This window comes from Biomphalaria glabrata, chromosome 11, assembly GCF_947242115.1.
Source record: "Biomphalaria glabrata chromosome 11, xgBioGlab47.1, whole genome shotgun sequence".
In the NCBI taxonomy this organism is placed as follows: Eukaryota; Metazoa; Mollusca; class Gastropoda; family Planorbidae; genus Biomphalaria; species Biomphalaria glabrata.
This window is the reverse complement of record NC_074721.1, coordinates 19882268-19900121: the sequence shown is the minus strand read 5'-3', so window position 1 is coordinate 19900121 and position 17854 is coordinate 19882268. Positions and strand designations below refer to the sequence as shown.

At 37.5% G+C, this 17854-nt stretch overlaps 1 protein-coding gene across 3 annotated transcripts in view; it reads left to right on the top strand.

Moving 5' to 3' along the window:
* The window catches only part of LOC106077506 (pro-neuropeptide Y-like), a 77435-nt gene extending 61218 nt beyond the window's left edge, over positions 1-16217 (top strand). For 2 of the 3 annotated variants that reach the window (XM_056045427.1, XM_056045426.1), the window contains 3 exons: positions 5310-5498; positions 14999-15051; positions 15999-16217. In XM_056045427.1, the coding sequence (XP_055901402.1) occupies positions 5323-5498; positions 14999-15051; positions 15999-16042 (273 nt within the window). In that variant the 5' untranslated portion in view covers positions 5310-5322 and the 3' untranslated portion in view covers positions 16043-16217. 3 annotated transcript variants of the gene reach the window in all.
* The last annotated feature ends 1637 nt before the right edge of the window (positions 16218-17854 follow it).

Genomic DNA, 17854 nt, shown 5'->3' with positions numbered 1-17854 from the left:
AAGTGATAAGATCACAGCGTAGTGAGAAAGCTAAAAGCATGAAATAGCGCTAACAAAAACAATTGGTAAAAATATTTCTAGTCGATCAGATTTATTGTTGTTAGTCTAGACTCTAAACCTATTACAAACTGAATTTCATGACTGATCCAAACTAATTGATTCAACTACACTCCCTATAACCTTTGATTTTTTTTTTAAAAGTATATTTTTCTTGTTTTTAGCATTTATTTTTTGCTGGGTTTTTCTCTTGTAGATCCGATTTGTTCTCTTGTAGATCTGATTTGTTATCTTGTAGATCTGATTTGTTCTCTTGTAGATCTGATTTGGTCTCTTGTAGATCTCATTTGTTCTCTTGTAGATCTGATTTGTTCTCTTGTAGATCTGATTTGTTTTCTTGTAGATCTGATTTGTTATCTTGTAGATCTGATTTGTTCTCTTGTAGATCTGATTTGTTCTCTTGTAGATCTGATTTGTTCTCTTGTAGATCCGATTTGTTCTCTTGTAGATCTGATTTGTTCTCTTGTAGATCTGATTTGTTTTCTTGTATATCTGATTTGTTCTCTTGTAGATCTGATTTATTCTCTTGTAGATCTGATTTGTTCTCTTGTAGATCTGATTTGTTCTCTTGTAGATCTGATTTGTTTTCTTGTAGATCTGATTTGTTCTCTTGAGATCTGATTTGTTCTCTTGTAAATCTGATTTATTCTCTTGTAGATCTGATTTGTTCTCTTGTAGATCTGATTTGTTCTCTTGTAAATCTGATTTGTTCTCTTGTAGATCTGATTTGTTCTCTTGTAAATCTGATTTATTCTCTTGTAGATCTGATTTGTTCTCTTGTAGATCTGATTTGTTCTCTTGTAAATCTGATTTGTTCTCTTGTAGATCTGATTTGTTCTCTTGTAGATCTGATTTGTTCTCTTGTAGATCTGATTTGTTCTCTTCATTGTAAGGAACTGAGCATCAAAAGTTATTCTCTTAAAAGGTATTATTTACATAACTTGACACCTCAGCCGTTGTCCACTCTAGTTGTCCACTCTAGTTGTCCACTCTAGTTGTACACTCTAGTTGTCCACTCTAGTTGTCCACTCTAGTTGTACACTCTAGTTGACCACTCTAGTGCGATGTTCTATTTTGCAACCTTGCTTACGAACAGAGTAATAAAGAAAGACTAACCTTGTGAATGTATATAAACTGATTAGCCCATGCCTACAGGTAAACAGAGTTGATCGTGACTTGATAGGCTACCTGGCGAGAGGATTCTTCAGTCCTTGAGCTCAACATAAGTTTTGATCTTTACTAAAGGAGACCAAAGCGTCATTTACGTCTGATGACGTTAGATTAAAAAAAAAGCAAAACTAAAGAAATCACGTCACTAAATGTAACGTCATAAACGAGAAACTTTTATCACCCAAAAGCTTATTTTGACGTCATGAGAGAAACTGGAATCTATTTAGTCTTCTTGGTACATAATTGCGTCATGTTGGTTAAACAAACTAAAAGTAATTTGTGTCTCCAAAGCAGGGATTTTCAGCTTATGGATTTTTGGGACCCCGCCCTCCCGAACTCCACCCAGCTCTTATGGTTACCTGACATTATTTGGGAAAAGTAAAGACTGTTGGTAATTGTGCTGACCTTTGCATTATGTGACCTATGGATGCAAGGCCCAGGTAGTTAACTTACTATACGTATATCTGATACTTAGCTAAATGAATGAATTCAGTTTGTTTACTATTTAATCAGATACAAAAACGATTGAATCCCACTGATTGATTTTTTAGTTCTGGGTTTGACACGTTAGAAAATGCACCTCAATTGAATTACATTTGTGAGAATCTGTTTCAAGATATCGACATTTTTGGCAATTTATAAACACTTTGAAATTTTAATTCTATTCATTCAATATTTCAAATGTTGAAGATGAAATTAAAACTGACTGTACATTTTTTTTGTTTTATTGAAAAATTGGATTTGATTTTAAAACGAAAAAAAAAAAATATCACACATGATTGAAGTCGTGACCCAACCTCATTCATGTGTGTATTTCACAACCTAATATATCATAGCAATTAAATTTTCTTCTCGCCGTCTGCGTCTGTCATTTGCAGTGGATTTTCTTTTCGACCTCCAGCTGTCTCGTTCTGAGTCCGCATGCAACCAGGTGCTCTCTTCTATGTCAGCTAAGGCAAGTTGACGCCTAAGCTGGTCTTTGAAGGGTTTCCGTTGTGCGCCTCTATTACGTCGACCACCTTTTAGCTCACCAAAAAAGACTGCCTGCGGACAATGGTTATGCTTGCCCTGGGTCTGGCAAAATATATAGGTCACAGTTGGGGCTGCGCAGCCACGGGAAATACTTCATTCCTCTCTAATCATCGAACACAAGCCTTATTATTATTATTATTATATCATACCATATATCATTTAACATACATTTAACATACACTTAGTAATGTACTATTATTTCGAAAATGTTCCATCTGCAGCCCTGCTATTTAAACTTCCAATCAATCAATACTTCGTGTGTAAATAAACATAGACTCCGGATAAAATCTAGATAAACCTAGACTTCGGATAAATATCGACTCTGGATAAACCTAGGCTGTAACAATTTTGAAAGGCGAACCAATAACTATGAGTCTATGCTTCATCAATATGCTTGAGTTCACTTGTATCTGGGTAGATTACATCTAATTAATGCAGTTAGTTCTAGTAAGTTGTTATCCATTGATTAGAAGGACGTGAGGTTAATCTCCAAGTACCGTGAGTCTGTGACACGAATACTGTATGGTTTTATAGTGGGTGAAGACAATCCATTGGGAGAGGAGAGTAAATACTTGTGCACTTAGAATCTATATTTCAATCTGTAGTCATAGAGTGTGTATTCCAGCCTCTACCCAGCGTGGACTTTGGATCTCCTTAGAAGGTACAACTTCTTGTCCAACGGGTAGGGCGCTGTTTTCGTTTTACCTCTGTTCGGCGTCCATGTTATGACTGGGGTCACGTGTTTCGTCTGGTCTGAGGATATGTCCCGCGAATCTTATACGACATTCAGCCACCACTTCGCTAAGTGCAAAGGTTATTTATTGGAAGTGCAGAATGTCTTGATGTTAACGTACCAATCGTGGTCTATGATTGTGATTGTGTTCAAAACAATGAGTACGTCACACTTATGACGTCAGTCAATTTGAAGGATTGTACCATCAAACACGAACACCATCGGCTCATTCAGCGCCCTCCACACCCCTCCCCCTCCTTTATTCCCCTTCAGGCCCGGGCCCCACTAAGGTGTCGGACAGGAAATCTTCTTACATTATGTAAATAAAATGTCTGCTGTATTAAGTAGCTATCTGTCATTGGCTACCATTACCGGATGGATATAATAGGATTCAGAAGTTCCGGTCGTTTGTCCCATCAATATTCCCAAAGCGTGATGTCAATAAGCCCATTGTCATCGACCACCTCTCCACCCCCACCCCCCTCTTTGATTTAGCAAATATCAAGGAGACTTCCCCCTCCACACCCCCCCAACCCCCATGATGTACGAAGACGTCTTGAGTTGACCAACTCTCACTTTCTTTGTAAACTTCTGTTTGCGGCCAGTACTCACGTGCTCTTGTCAAGCTGACCTCTAACATCCAAATCAGCTGACTGGCCGTTTATAAATAGTGAAATCGGGGGAAGTAACTCTGTCGTAAACTGTTGTACACAGTAGCAGTTTTTATGTTTCTTGCTCTCTCTCTCTCTATCTTTCTCTCACACATACACACACACACGCGCACACACTATCTCTCGCTCTCTCTCTTTCTCAGTCTTCACAATCTCCGTTTCAATCCACTTTTTTGTGTTCAAAGGGATTAAATTTCTTCCTAAATTGAGTGCTGGACCCAAACATCAGTAGGTCTCAAATTTTTAGCTGAGGTCCCACTGTATAATACTTAGGAAAGGGCTGGGTGGATGGAAGTCTTGAATCTCCATAACTAGGCAGCGATGTTGATATGGGCTCGATACCTATACTTGCGATCCAATCCGATGTTACTTGATAGTTTTAGAACACACAAACTTCTGTAGAAGTCTTTGGTAGAATAGTTTGTCCAGCATCGAGAAACAACAAAGACAAACAAGACAAATAGATTTCAAAAATACTTTATAACAACAAGCCTATCTAAAGGGGAAGATCCTCGTCCTTAAAACCATATCTACCAATAATGTATTAGTTAGTTCCCATATTTGATATCAAACAAAATAATTAATTACCAATACTTAATTGACTAATTCAGTATTTTTGTTTATTGATTCAAGTTTTGTTAGGCGCAATAAAAAATTGTTTAAAGTACCCACCTGGTGTGGGAGAAATAGCGTTAACAATTATTTAAGGGAACTAAACCCAACAAATTTAGCCATATCTGTGAATACTGAAATATTTGTTTCCCTTGTTGCTATTAAACAAAATAATAAATTACCAGTAATTAATTGTCTAATTGGTTAGTTTTTTTTTATTGATTCATATCTTGTCTATGTCAATGAATAATCGTGCGAAGTTTCACCTTGATCTGAGAATGGGTGAGGGAGAAATAACGTGTATACACTTTTTACTAGACAGACAGTCAGAGTGAGTTGATATAAGCTTTGTCAAATGCATTATGGATTAGGGTGAAATAAACGTAGTGTCTTAACATGAAGAAAACATCGAACTGGGTCAAATGCGCTGTCATTGTCTGAGTCAGAGGTAGGCAAGGAATCTAACAGGTTCAAATGGAACTCTTTTGTAAGAAATATAAACCACATGATGATGTCAGCAAAGTTATAATCAGATCATAATAATGCACTTATTGGGTTTTTTTTTTTTTTTGGCAGAGCAATTAATAATAAAGTAATATAATTCTAATGTAGATTCTCTTTTTAAAACAATCTTTGAAACTTCTGATGGTTCTGACGTCATCCCATAATTTTACTACGGCGTAAATTCTAGTCTAGTGAAACGGCGCAGTGGTTGTTGAATATTCATTTATCCGCTCCGACATAAATTTCACATTACTTCTAGTTCAAAGTTCGTAACACTTTGGTTACTCAGAGGTGACAACATTGTCAACCCTCCTTTCTCTGAGACCACAATATGAGAGAGAGAGAGAGAGAGAGAGAGTTTGGCTTTTTTTCCCCCAGAACTTCATTGGAATCGGACTCATTACAACCAGTTTTACAACGCTGATGCTAATCTCAATCGTGTCCCATATGTCGTGCTGATCTGGCTATTAAACATTCTAATAGTATCTTTAAGTTTCATATCATTTTTTTTTCTCCTTTTTTACCAACAGATACTTAACAAATATGCAGAAAATTCTCTTCGTGTCACTGCTAGTGCTCTCCCTTGCTGTCATGGAGATAGTGTGCATGGACAACATGCTGACACCCCCTGAGAGACCCGCAGAATTCAAAAATGCAAACGAATTGAGAAAATATCTGAAGGCCCTTAATGAATACTACGCCATCGTTGGACGGCCAAGGTAGGTTTACATATATCTTAGTTTACATTAGGGTAACTTTACATATAAGTAGGTTTACATGTTGGTAGCTTTATATATAAGTAGGTTTACATATTGGTAGCTTTATATATAAGTAGGTTTACATCTTGGTAGCTTTATATATAAGTAGGTTTACATGTTGGTAGCTTTATATATAAGTAGGTTTACATCTTGGTAGCTTTATATATAAGTAGGTTTACATGTTGGTAGCTTTATATATAAGAAGGTTTACATATTGGTAGCTTTATATATAAGTAGGTTTACATCTTGGTAGCTTTATATATAAGAAGGTTTACATGTTGGTAGCTTTTCATATAAGTAGGTTTACATGTTGGTAGCTTTATATATAAGTAGGTTTACATGTTGGTAGCTTTTCATATAAGTAGGTTTACATGTTGGTAGCTTTATATATAAGTAGGTTTACATGTTGGTAGCTTTTCATATAAGTAGGTTTACATCTTGGTAGCTTTATATATAAGAAGGTTTACATATTGGTAGCTTTATATATAAGTAGGTTTACATCTTGGTAGCTTTATATATAAGAAGGTTTACATGTTGGTAGCTTTTCATATAAGTAGGTTTACATGTTGGTAGCTTTATATATAAGAAGGTTTACATATTGGTAGATTTATATATAAGAAGGTTTACATGTTGGTAGCTTTTCATATAAGTAGGTTTACATGTTGGTAGCTTTATATATAAGAAGGTTTACATATTGGTAGCTTTTCATATAAGTAGGTTTACATGTTGGTAGCTTTTCATATAAGTAGGTTTACATGTTGGTAGCTTTATATATAAGTAGGTTTACATGTTGGTAGCTTTTCATATAAGTAGGTTTACATGTTGGTAGCTTTATATATAAGAAGGTTTACATATTGGTAGCTTTATATATAAGTAGGTTTACATCTTGGTAGCTTTATATATAAGAAGGTTTACATGTTGGTAGCTTTTCATATAAGTAGGTTTACATGTTGGTAGCTTTATATATAAGAAGGTTTACATATTGGTAGCTTTTCATATAAGTAGGTTTACATGTTGGTAGCTTTATATATAAGAAGGTTTACATATTGGTAGCTTTTCATATAAGTAGGTTTACATGATGGTAGCTTTACATATAAGTAGGTTTACATGATGGTAGCTTTACATATAAGTAGGTTTACATGTTGGTAGCTTTGCAAATAAGTAGGTTTAGGTTACATTTTGATAGGTTTACATATAGCTTGGTTTATTTGTCGGTAGTTTTACATAAAGCTTGATTTACATGTTGGTTGGTTTCTTAGATAGCTGGTTTACATGTTGGTAGGCTTACATATAGCCTAACAGACACACCATACACATCCAGTTGTACATAAATTAATAAACGATGTGTATGATGATTTATAATTAATATAAATTTATAAATTTAATCCAAAGAGATCTATACAATAAAACTATACAATAAATATAATGGAAATGAAAAATGAATACAAGTACATTTGATTTGAAAATTAATAACTCCTAGCACAGTTCAATTAAAAAAATTGAATAATTATTTCAAACAAAATAACCACCTTATAGTATGATTGTCGATAGTAATGACCTCAACACTATTTCATTTCAAGACAAAGATGCTATGATTTAGTTCACTTCATATAAAAATATGTTCATGGTAACACAAGTATCTTCTAGCCAAGACGAATGTTCATCAACGATGAAGATAACCAAAGTTCAAAGTAGCACCAAAAAACATTACAATGTAACACCAAGACTGAACACTGAAAATCTGAACTCTGGAATCTGAAATCCATAACCTGAAACCCTATAGAAAGACAAATAACATAGATTATTCTAATCTTCTAATCTAGCTACAAAATACAAATACGACCGAATCCAGATTAAGAATAACTTTACAAAGTGAAATAAAACTCACCCTAAACAGTGGTCAAATAGTCCTTCAAGAATATATACCAAGGCATACGCTGTCCAGTAACGTCCTATAGCGCAAGATGGTGTGAAGTCACCAAACGTACAAGAAGAACAAATTGACGTCATATGAACAATTTCGACGAAGAGACAAGGGAAGAAAAAAAATACAGCACAAAATAAAATAGCACAAATGACGTCATCGCCTATTGAAGAAAGCGGCGCTATTATATTGTGTACAGTTTTATTACAAAGCTAACAAGCTGCGACAGTCGTAACAATTCGAAATGTATCAGTTAACGATCGGACATTGCCTTTTAGTTCATATTTTTTGCTCTTTTCGGAATACTTCCTAATCCACCAGTGCAGTCACAGGAAACAGTGGTACATATCATTATTGAGTAGACTACATCCATCACTGCAGTCACAGGAAACAGTGGTACATATCATTATTGAGTAGACTACATCCACCAGTGCAGTCACAGGAAACAGTGGTACATATCATTATTGAGTAGACTACATCCATCACTGCAGTCACAGGAAACAGTGGTACATATCATTAGTGAGTAGACTACATCCAGCTGCAGTCACAGGAAACAGTGGTACATATCATTATTGAGTAGACTACATCCAGCTGCAGTCACAGGAAACAGTGGTACATATCATTATTAAGTAGACTACATCCACTACTTCAGTCACAGGAAACAGTGGTACATATCATTAGTGAGTAGACTACATCCACCACTGCAGTCACAGGAAACAGTGGTACATATCATTATTGAGTAGACTACATCCATCACTGCAGTCACAGGAAACAGTGGTACATATCATTAGTGAGTAGACTACATCCAGCTGCAGTCACAGGAAACAGTGGTACATATCATTAGTGAGTAGACTACATCCACCACTGCAGTCACAGGAAACAGTGGTACATATCATTATTGAGTAGACTACATCCACCACTGCAGTCACAGGAAAAAATGGTACATATCATTAGTGAGTAGACTACATCCACCACTGCAGTCACAGGAAACAGTGGTACATATCATTAGTGAGTAGACTACATCCAGCTGCAGTCACAGGAAACAGTGGTACATATCATTAGTGAGTAGACTACATCCACCACTGCAGTCACAGGAAACAGTGGTACATATCATTAGTGAGTAGACTACATCCAGCTGCAGTCACAGGAAACAGTGGTACATATCAGTAGTGAGTAGACTACATCCACCACTGCAGTCACAGGAAACAGTGGTACATATCATTAGTGAGTAGACTACATCCAGCTGCAGTCACAGGAAACAGTGGTACATATCATTATTGAGTAGACTACATCCAGCTGCAGTCACAGGAAACAGTGGTACATATCATTATTGAGTAGACTACATCCACCACTGCAGTCACAGGAAACAGTGGTACATATCATTATTGAGTAGACTACATCCAGCTGCAGTCACAGGAAACAGTGGTACATATCATTAGTGAGTAGACTACATCCATCACTGCAGTCACAGGAAACAGTGGTACATATCATTAGTGAGTAGACTACATCCATCACTGCAGTCACAGGAAACAGTGGTACATATCATTAGTGAGTAGACTACATCCAGCTGCAGTCACAGGAAACAGTGGTACATATCATTAGTGAGTAGACTACATCCAGCTGCAGTCACAGGAAACAGTGGTACATATCATTAGTGAGTAGACTACATCCATCACTGCAGTCACAGGAAACAGTGGTACATATCATTAGTGAGTAGACTACATCCATCACTGCAGTCACAGGAAACAGTGGTACATATCATTAGTGAGTAGACTACATCCATCACTGCAGTCACAGGAAACAGTGGTACATATCATTAGTGAGTAGACTACATCCAGCTGCAGTCACAGGAAAAAGTGGTACATATCATTAGTGAGTAGACTACATCCACCACTTCAGTCACAGGAAACAGTGGTACATATCATTAGTGAGTAGACTACATCCACCACTTCAGTCACAGGAAACAGTGGTACATATCATTAGTGAGTAGACTACATCCACCACTTCAGTCACAGGAAACAGTGGTACATATCATTAGTGAGTAGACTACATCCACCACTGCAGTCACAGGAAACAGTGGTACATATCATTAGTGAGTAGACTACATCCACCACTGCAGTCACAGGAAACAGTGGTACATATCATTAGTGAGTAGACTACATCCAGCTGCAGTCACAGGAAACAGTAGTACATATCATTAGTGAGTAGACTACATCCAGCTGCAGTCACAGGAAACAGTGGTACATATCATTAGTGAGTAGACTACATCCAGCTGCAGTCACAGGAAACAGTGGTACATATCATTATTGAGTAGACTACATCCACCACTGCAGTCACAGGAAACAGTGGTACATATCATTAGTGAGTACACTACATCCAGCTGCAGTCACAGGAAACAGTGGTACATATCATTAGTGAGTAGACTACATCCACCAATGCAGTCACAGGAAACAGTGGTACATATCATTATTGAGTAGACTACATCCACTACTTCAGTCACAGGAAACAGTGGTACATATCATTAGTGAGTAGACTACATCCACTACTGCAGTCACAGGAAACAGTGGTACATATCATTAGTGAGTAGACTACATCCACCACTGCAGTCACAGGAAACAGTGGTACATATCATTAGTGAGTAGACTACATCCAGCTGCAGTCACAGGAAACAGTGGTACATATCATTAGTGAGTAGACTACATCCAGCTGCAGTCACAGGAAACAGTGGTACATATCATTAGTGAGTAGACTACATCCAGCTGCAGGGACAGGAAACAGTGGTACATATCATTATTGAGTAGACTACATCCACCACTGGAGTCACAGGAAACAGTGGTACATATCATTATTGAGTAGACTACATCCACCACTGGAGTCACAGGAAACAGTGGTACATATCATTATTGAGTAGACTACATCCAGCTGCAGTCACAGGAAACAGTGGTACATATCATTATTGAGTAGACTACATCCAGCTGCAGTCACAGGAAACAGTGGTACATATCATTATTGAGTAGACTACATCCACCACTGGAGTCACAGGAAACAGTGGTACATATCATTAGTGAGTAGACTACATCCACCACTGCAGTCACAGGAAACAGTGGTACATATCATTATTAAGTAGACTACATCCACCACTGCAGTCACAGGAAACAGTGGTACATATCATTAGTGAGTAGACTACATCCACCACTGCAGTCACAGGAAACAGTGGTACATATCATTATTGAGTAGACTACATCCAGCTGCAGTCACAGGAAACAGTGGTACATATCATTAGTGAGTAGACTACATCCAGCTGCAGTCACAGGAAACAGTGGTACATATCATTAGTGAGTAGACTACATCCACCACTGCAGTCACAGGAAACAGTGGTACATATCATTATTGAGTAGACTACATCCACCACTGCAGTCACAGGAAACAGTGGTACATATCATTAGTGAGTAGACTACATCCACCACTGCAGTCACAGGAAACAGTGGTACATATCATTAGTGAGTAGACTACATCCAGCTGCAGTCACAGGAAACAGTGGTACATATCATTAGTGAGTAGACTACATCCACCACTGCAGTCACAGGAAACAGTGGTACATATCATTAGTGAGTAGACTACATCCAGCTGCAGTCACAGGAAACAGTGGTACATATCATTAGTGAGTAGACTACATCCACCACTGCAGTCACAGGAAACAGTGGTACATATCATTAGTGAGTAGACTACATCCAGCTGCAGTCACAGGAAACAGTGGTACATATCATTATTGAGTAGACTACATCCAGCTGCAGTCACAGGAAACAGTGGTACATATCATTATTGAGTAGACTACATCCATCACTGCAGTCACAGGAAACAGTGGTACATATCATTAGTGAGTAGACTACATCCATCACTGCAGTCACAGGAAACAGTGGTACATATCATTAGTGAGTAGACTACATCCAGCTGCAGTCACAGGAAACAGTGGTACATATCATTAGTGAGTAGACTACATCCAGCTGCAGTCACAGGAAACAGTGGTACATATCATTAGTGAGTAGACTACATCCATCACTGCAGTCACAGGAAACAGTGGTACATATCATTAGTGAGTAGACTACATCCATCACTGCAGTCACAGGAAACAGTGGTACATATCATTAGTGAGTAGACTACATCCATCACTGCAGTCACAGGAAACAGTGGTACATATCATTAGTGAGTAGACTACATCCACCACTGCAGTCACAGGAAACAGTGGTACATATCATTATTGAGTAGACTACATCCACTACTTCAGTCACAGGAAACAGTGGTACATATCATTAGTGAGTAGACTACATCCACTACTGCAGTCACAGGAAACAGTGGTACATATCATTAGTGAGTAGACTACATCCACCACAGCAGTCACAGTTAACAGTGGTACATATCATTAGTGAGTAGACTACATCCAGCTGCAGTCACAGGAAACAGTGGTACATATCATTATTAAGTAGACTACATCCACCACTGCAGTCACAGGAAACAGTGGTACATATCATTATTAAGTAGACTACATCCACCACTGCAGTCACAGGAAACAGTGGTACATATCATTAGTGAGTAGACTACATCCAGCTGCAGTCACAGGAAACAGTGGTACATATCATTAGTGAGTAGACTACATCCAGCTGCAGTCACAGGAAACAGTGGTACATATCATTAGTGAGTAGACTACATCCAGCTGCAGGGACAGGAAACAGTGGTACATATCATTATTGAGTAGACTACATCCACCACTGGAGTCACAGGAAACAGTGGTACATATCATTAGTGAGTAGACTACATCCAGCTGCAGTCACAGGAAACAGTGGTACATATCATTATTGAGTAGACTACATCCACCACTGGAGTCACAGGAAACAGTGGTACATATCATTAGTGAGTAGACTACATCCAGCTGCAGTCACAGGAAACAGTGGTACATATCATTATTGAGTAGACTACATCCAGCTGCAGTCACAGGAAACAGTGGTACATATCATTATTGAGTAGACTACATCCACCACTGCAGTCACAGGAAACAGTGGTACATATCATTATTGAGTAGACTACATCCACCACTGGAGTCACAGGAAACAGTGGTACATATCATTAGTGAGTAGACTACATCCACCACTGCAGTCACAGGAAACAGTGGTACATATCATTATTGAGTAGACTACATCCACCACTGCAGTCACAGGAAACAGTGGTACATATCATTATTAAGTAGACTACATCCACCACTGCAGTCACAGGAAACAGTGGTACATATCATTATTGAGTAGACTACATCCACCACTGGAGTCACAGGAAACAGTGGTACATATCATTAGTGAGTAGACTACATCCAGCTGCAGTCACAGGAAACAGTGGTACATATCATTATTAAGTAGACTACATCCAGCACTGCAGTCACAGGAAACAGTGGTACATATCATTATTAAGTAGACTACATCCACCACTGCAGTCACAGGAAACAGTGGTACATATCATTATTAAGTAGACTACATCCAGCACTGCAGTCACAGGAAACAGTGGTACATATCATTATTAAGTAGACTACATCCACCACTGCAGTCACAGGAAACAGTGGTACATATCATTATTAAGTAGACTACATCCACCACTGCAGTCACAGGAAACAGTGGTACATATCATTAGTGAGTAGACTACATCCACCACTGCAGTCACAGGAAACAGTGGTACATATCATTATTAAGTAGACTACATCCACCACTGCAGTCACAGGAAACAGTGGTACATATCATTAGTGAGTAGACTACATCCATCACTGCAGTCACAGGAAACAGTGGTACATATCATTAGTGAGTAGACTACATCCAGCTGCAGTCACAGGAAACAGTGGTACATATCATTATTAAGTAGACTACATCCAGCACTGCAGTCACAGGAAACAGTGGTACATATCATTATTAAGTAGACTACATCCACCACTGCAGTCACAGGAAACAGTGGTACATATCATTATTAAGTAGACTACATCCAGCACTGCAGTCACAGGAAACAGTGGTACATATCATTATTAAGTAGACTACATCCACCACTGCAGTCACAGGAAACAGTGGTACATATCATTATTAAGTAGACTACATCCACCACTGCAGTCACAGGAAACAGTGGTACATATCATTAGTGAGTAGACTACATCCACCACTGCAGTCACAGGAAACAGTGGTACATATCATTATTAAGTAGACTACATCCACCACTGCAGTCACAGGAAACATTGGTACATATCATTAGTGAGTAGACTACATCCACCACTGCAGTCACAGGAAACAGTGGTACATATCATTATTAAGTAGACTACATCCACCACTGCAGTCACAGGAAACAGTGGTACATATCATTATTAAGTAGACTACATCCACCACTGCAGTCACAGGAAACAGTGGTACATATCATTATTAAGTAGACTACATCCACTACTTCAGTCACAGGAAACAGTGGTACATATCATTAGTGAGTAGACTACATCCAGCTGCAGTCACAGGAAACAGTGGTACATATCATTATTAAGTAGACTACATCCACTACTTCAGTCACAGGAAACAGTGGTACATATCATTAGTGAGTAGACTACATCCACTACTGCAGTCACAGGAAACAGTGGTACATATCATTAGTGAGTAGACTACATCCATCACTGCAGTCACAGGAAACAGTGGTACATATCATTATTGAGTAGACTACATCCACCACTGCAGTCACAGGAAACAGTGGTACATATCATTAGTGAGTAGACTACATCCACCACTGCAGTCACAGGAAACAGTGGTACATATCATTATTGAGTAGACTACATCCACTACTGCAGTCACAGGAAACAGTGGTACATATCATTATTGAGTAGACTACATCCAGCTGCAGGGACAACTATTTAAGTTTCTAACTCTGAATGTAGCATTACTTAGTACAGACAAGTTTCTTGATAGACAACTATCGGAAGAGTTAATTATTGCTGCTCTGTCCCTCTGAGATAAATGTTATGTATATTCTGACATTATACCAACCAGCGGGTCTCAACCTATAGAGTCTCGATGACCATTAGACAATTTCGTGCCGCAGTAGACAATCAACATGTAAAGTCATATGTTTGTAGTTAAAAAAAATTATATGTTTCTCTTATGAACTGAAGAGTGGATAACCAGGGACTACTGACTTTCCATGTATCTTGGAAGGTTAAGACTCACTGTACTATGCTTTTAGAACAGTTTGTTAACTTACATTTCATTGATCTTGTGGGTGGTCTAGTGTTTCGGCGCTTGGCTTCCGAACTGGGATCTAAAGATCGAATTCCGGTGAAGACTGAGTTGGACTTTTAGGACCCACTGGGTTCACCCTTATAGGCGAAGTAAAGAAGGTTGGTCGAGTGCTGACCACATGACACCCTTGTTAACCATAGAGCATAGAAACAGATGAACTTTACATCATCTGCCCCAATATATCGCAAGATCTGAAAAGGCGAAGTTTACAATAATGTTTTTTTTTCTCTCTCTCAAAGGTTTGGTAAAAGAAATGGAGCTTCCATATTAAACGACCTTTTTAGACAAAATGGTGAGTACTCTTTTGGACACTTTGGTTTACTGTATATGTAAACAATGGTAGCAGACTAGTGACTGACTAGTGCAGTCTTTATACTATTTACGTCATTAAGAAACAAAGATTGAGTACAACTTGAAAACTAGCCAATAGTTATGTCCTTCACATTTATATCGTTGAAAATGTACGCTGGACAATTGCCTTATTGTCGCTGGACTATTTTGACTTTTAAAATATTTTTCTATTTAAGAAGTATTACTATAAGAATTACATAACAGTTTTTAATGCAAAGTCTAGTAACTTAAAAATAATCTGTCATTGTATAGGTCTTGTAAAACAATGTTAGTTTCTTGGCTGTACACACACTGGAATATATTGAGGTTTTAATTTTGTGTTCATTCATTGGTAGAATGACATACAAAAAAATAAATTTAAAAAAAAAAAAGCTAATATTGAGTGAAAAAATAGTAACATTTCATTAATAATTTTTAAGCAATCATGTAAGTAGTTTTTAGTAGTTCTAGGATTCTAGACTAACAATAATAAATTAGTGTGATTGGAAATATTTCGAATCCTGGTGAAGACTCTAGGTGGACCACTTCCGGGGCCGATTTTGAGTTTGTGTTTCCACACAAACTGTCTTTGTAGCCTTGTTGTTTTTTTAAATGTGAGAGATGCAGAAAGGCGGGAGAAGAGTCAATAACAGTGACTTCTAAGCAGACAACCAAGGTGCACCACAACTGAGCACATGCTCGTGACCAGAAATAGAACTTCCGCACCAACAGAATCTATTATTAATTAATCAGATGCGTAATTGGACTAAAACAAGCAAATAAGTTAACAAGATAATGTGTTAAAAATCTCTATTAACTTAAGCAATAAGCATTTTTTTTTTACATTTTATCAAAACAACAGCAAAACAAATATTGTGCTCTAAATTAATCCTTATTTTTGTTCTACAGGTGACGAATTCGCTGATTACGGCGCCAACTGGGCCGACATCTAAATGACGTCATGATGAGCATCCCAGAGACCCGCTGTAACATCTTCCGGTGTGAGCGGTTGTTCTTTCTCATGGTGCAATCCAAAATGTTTCTCTCTAAGAATTCGTTTCCGTTTTTACTTAATTTCGTTTTAGAACTTAAACGTGAGATTGAATAAAAAAATTGATAAAAAATTAATCAGTCGTTGCATTGTTCCATTCGATTCCTTTGTGCTGTCAATTGTACTTTTTGTTTGAAGAGATGAAATTAATATTACATTAAAACATAACACCGCAATTTTATTGGCAATTATTTAGATAACATTTACACTAAGTGTTTCTTTTTACTTTCATATGTACAAACAAAAATACAGGCGTCTGAGAGGAACCAAGCTAAACATAAGCTGGAACAAAAATACACGCGTCTCAGAGGAACCAAGCTAAACATAAGCTGGAACAAAAATACACGCGTCTAAGAGGAACCAAGCTAAACATAAGCTGGAACAAAAATACACGCGTCTCAGAGGAACCAAGCTAAACATAAGCTAGAACAAAAATACACGCGTCTCAGAGGAACCAAGCTAAACATAAGCTGGAACAAAAATACAGGCGTCTAAGAGGAACCAAGCTAAACATAAGCTGGAACAAAAATACACGCGTCCAAGAGGAACCAAGCTAAACATAAGCTGGAACAAAAATACAGGCGTCTCAGAGGAACCAAGCTAAACATAAGCTGGAACAAAAATACAGGCGTCTAAGAGGAACCAAGCTAAACATAAGCTGGAACAAAAATACAGGCGTCTCAGAGGAACCAAGCTAAACATAAGCTGGAACAAAAATACACGCGTCTCAGAGGAACCAAGCTAAACATAAGCTGGAACAAAAATACACGCGTCCAAGAGGAACCAAGCTAAACATAAGCTGGAACAAAAATACACGCGTCTCAGAGGAACCAAGCTAAACATAAGCTGGAACAAAAAACAAAGGTTATCTAAAGGGGAAGAACTTCGCCATTAAAACTTGTTGTACTTAATACTAACACTACCATGTTACATTCAAAGCTTATTTCACTGAATGACAAACAACTACACACATAGTAGAGTTCACAACACGGACTACGAAATACGGTCAGTACACAGGTTAACAAATGTAAACAAACATTAAGGGGTGACAATCCAAAAAAGCCAATTCACGATAAAATTAAATCTATTAATAATGTATAAGTTATTCAATATAAAAAATAATTACCAATAATTATTCTCCATTGATTCATAAATAATGTTTCAAGTATTAACTTAATCAGAGAACGTCTGAAGGAGAAATAACATTGAAGGGGACTAAACCCAACACATTTAGCCATATCTGTGAATACTGAAAGATTAGTTTCCCTGCTTATTATCAAACAAAATAATTAATTATCAGCAATAATTGACTAATTTTTCACATTAAAAAAAAAAGATTCATGTCTTGTCTATGTCAATGAATAATTGTGCGAAGTTTCAACTTGAACCGAGAATGTGTGAGAGAAATAACAGAGTGCGTTAATACAATCTTTGTAAAAAGCAAATGCCTCCTTTACCTGGGATTGAGGGAGGTCAACAAACAAAAAAACACAAAATAACTATTAAATGTGGTACTCAGCGAATAAACAATTCTAACACTATGCTGCAGATATATATATATATATGTGCAAACAATCCATTGCAGCAGTAATGGTGAAAAACATGAAATCTTTCTTCCACTCTTCATTAGAGATATAAGTAACAAAATCGCAGTCAATGTCCTCAAAAGAACTTAAGGATTTCTTCCATGAGATTTTATATTCTTCTCATTACC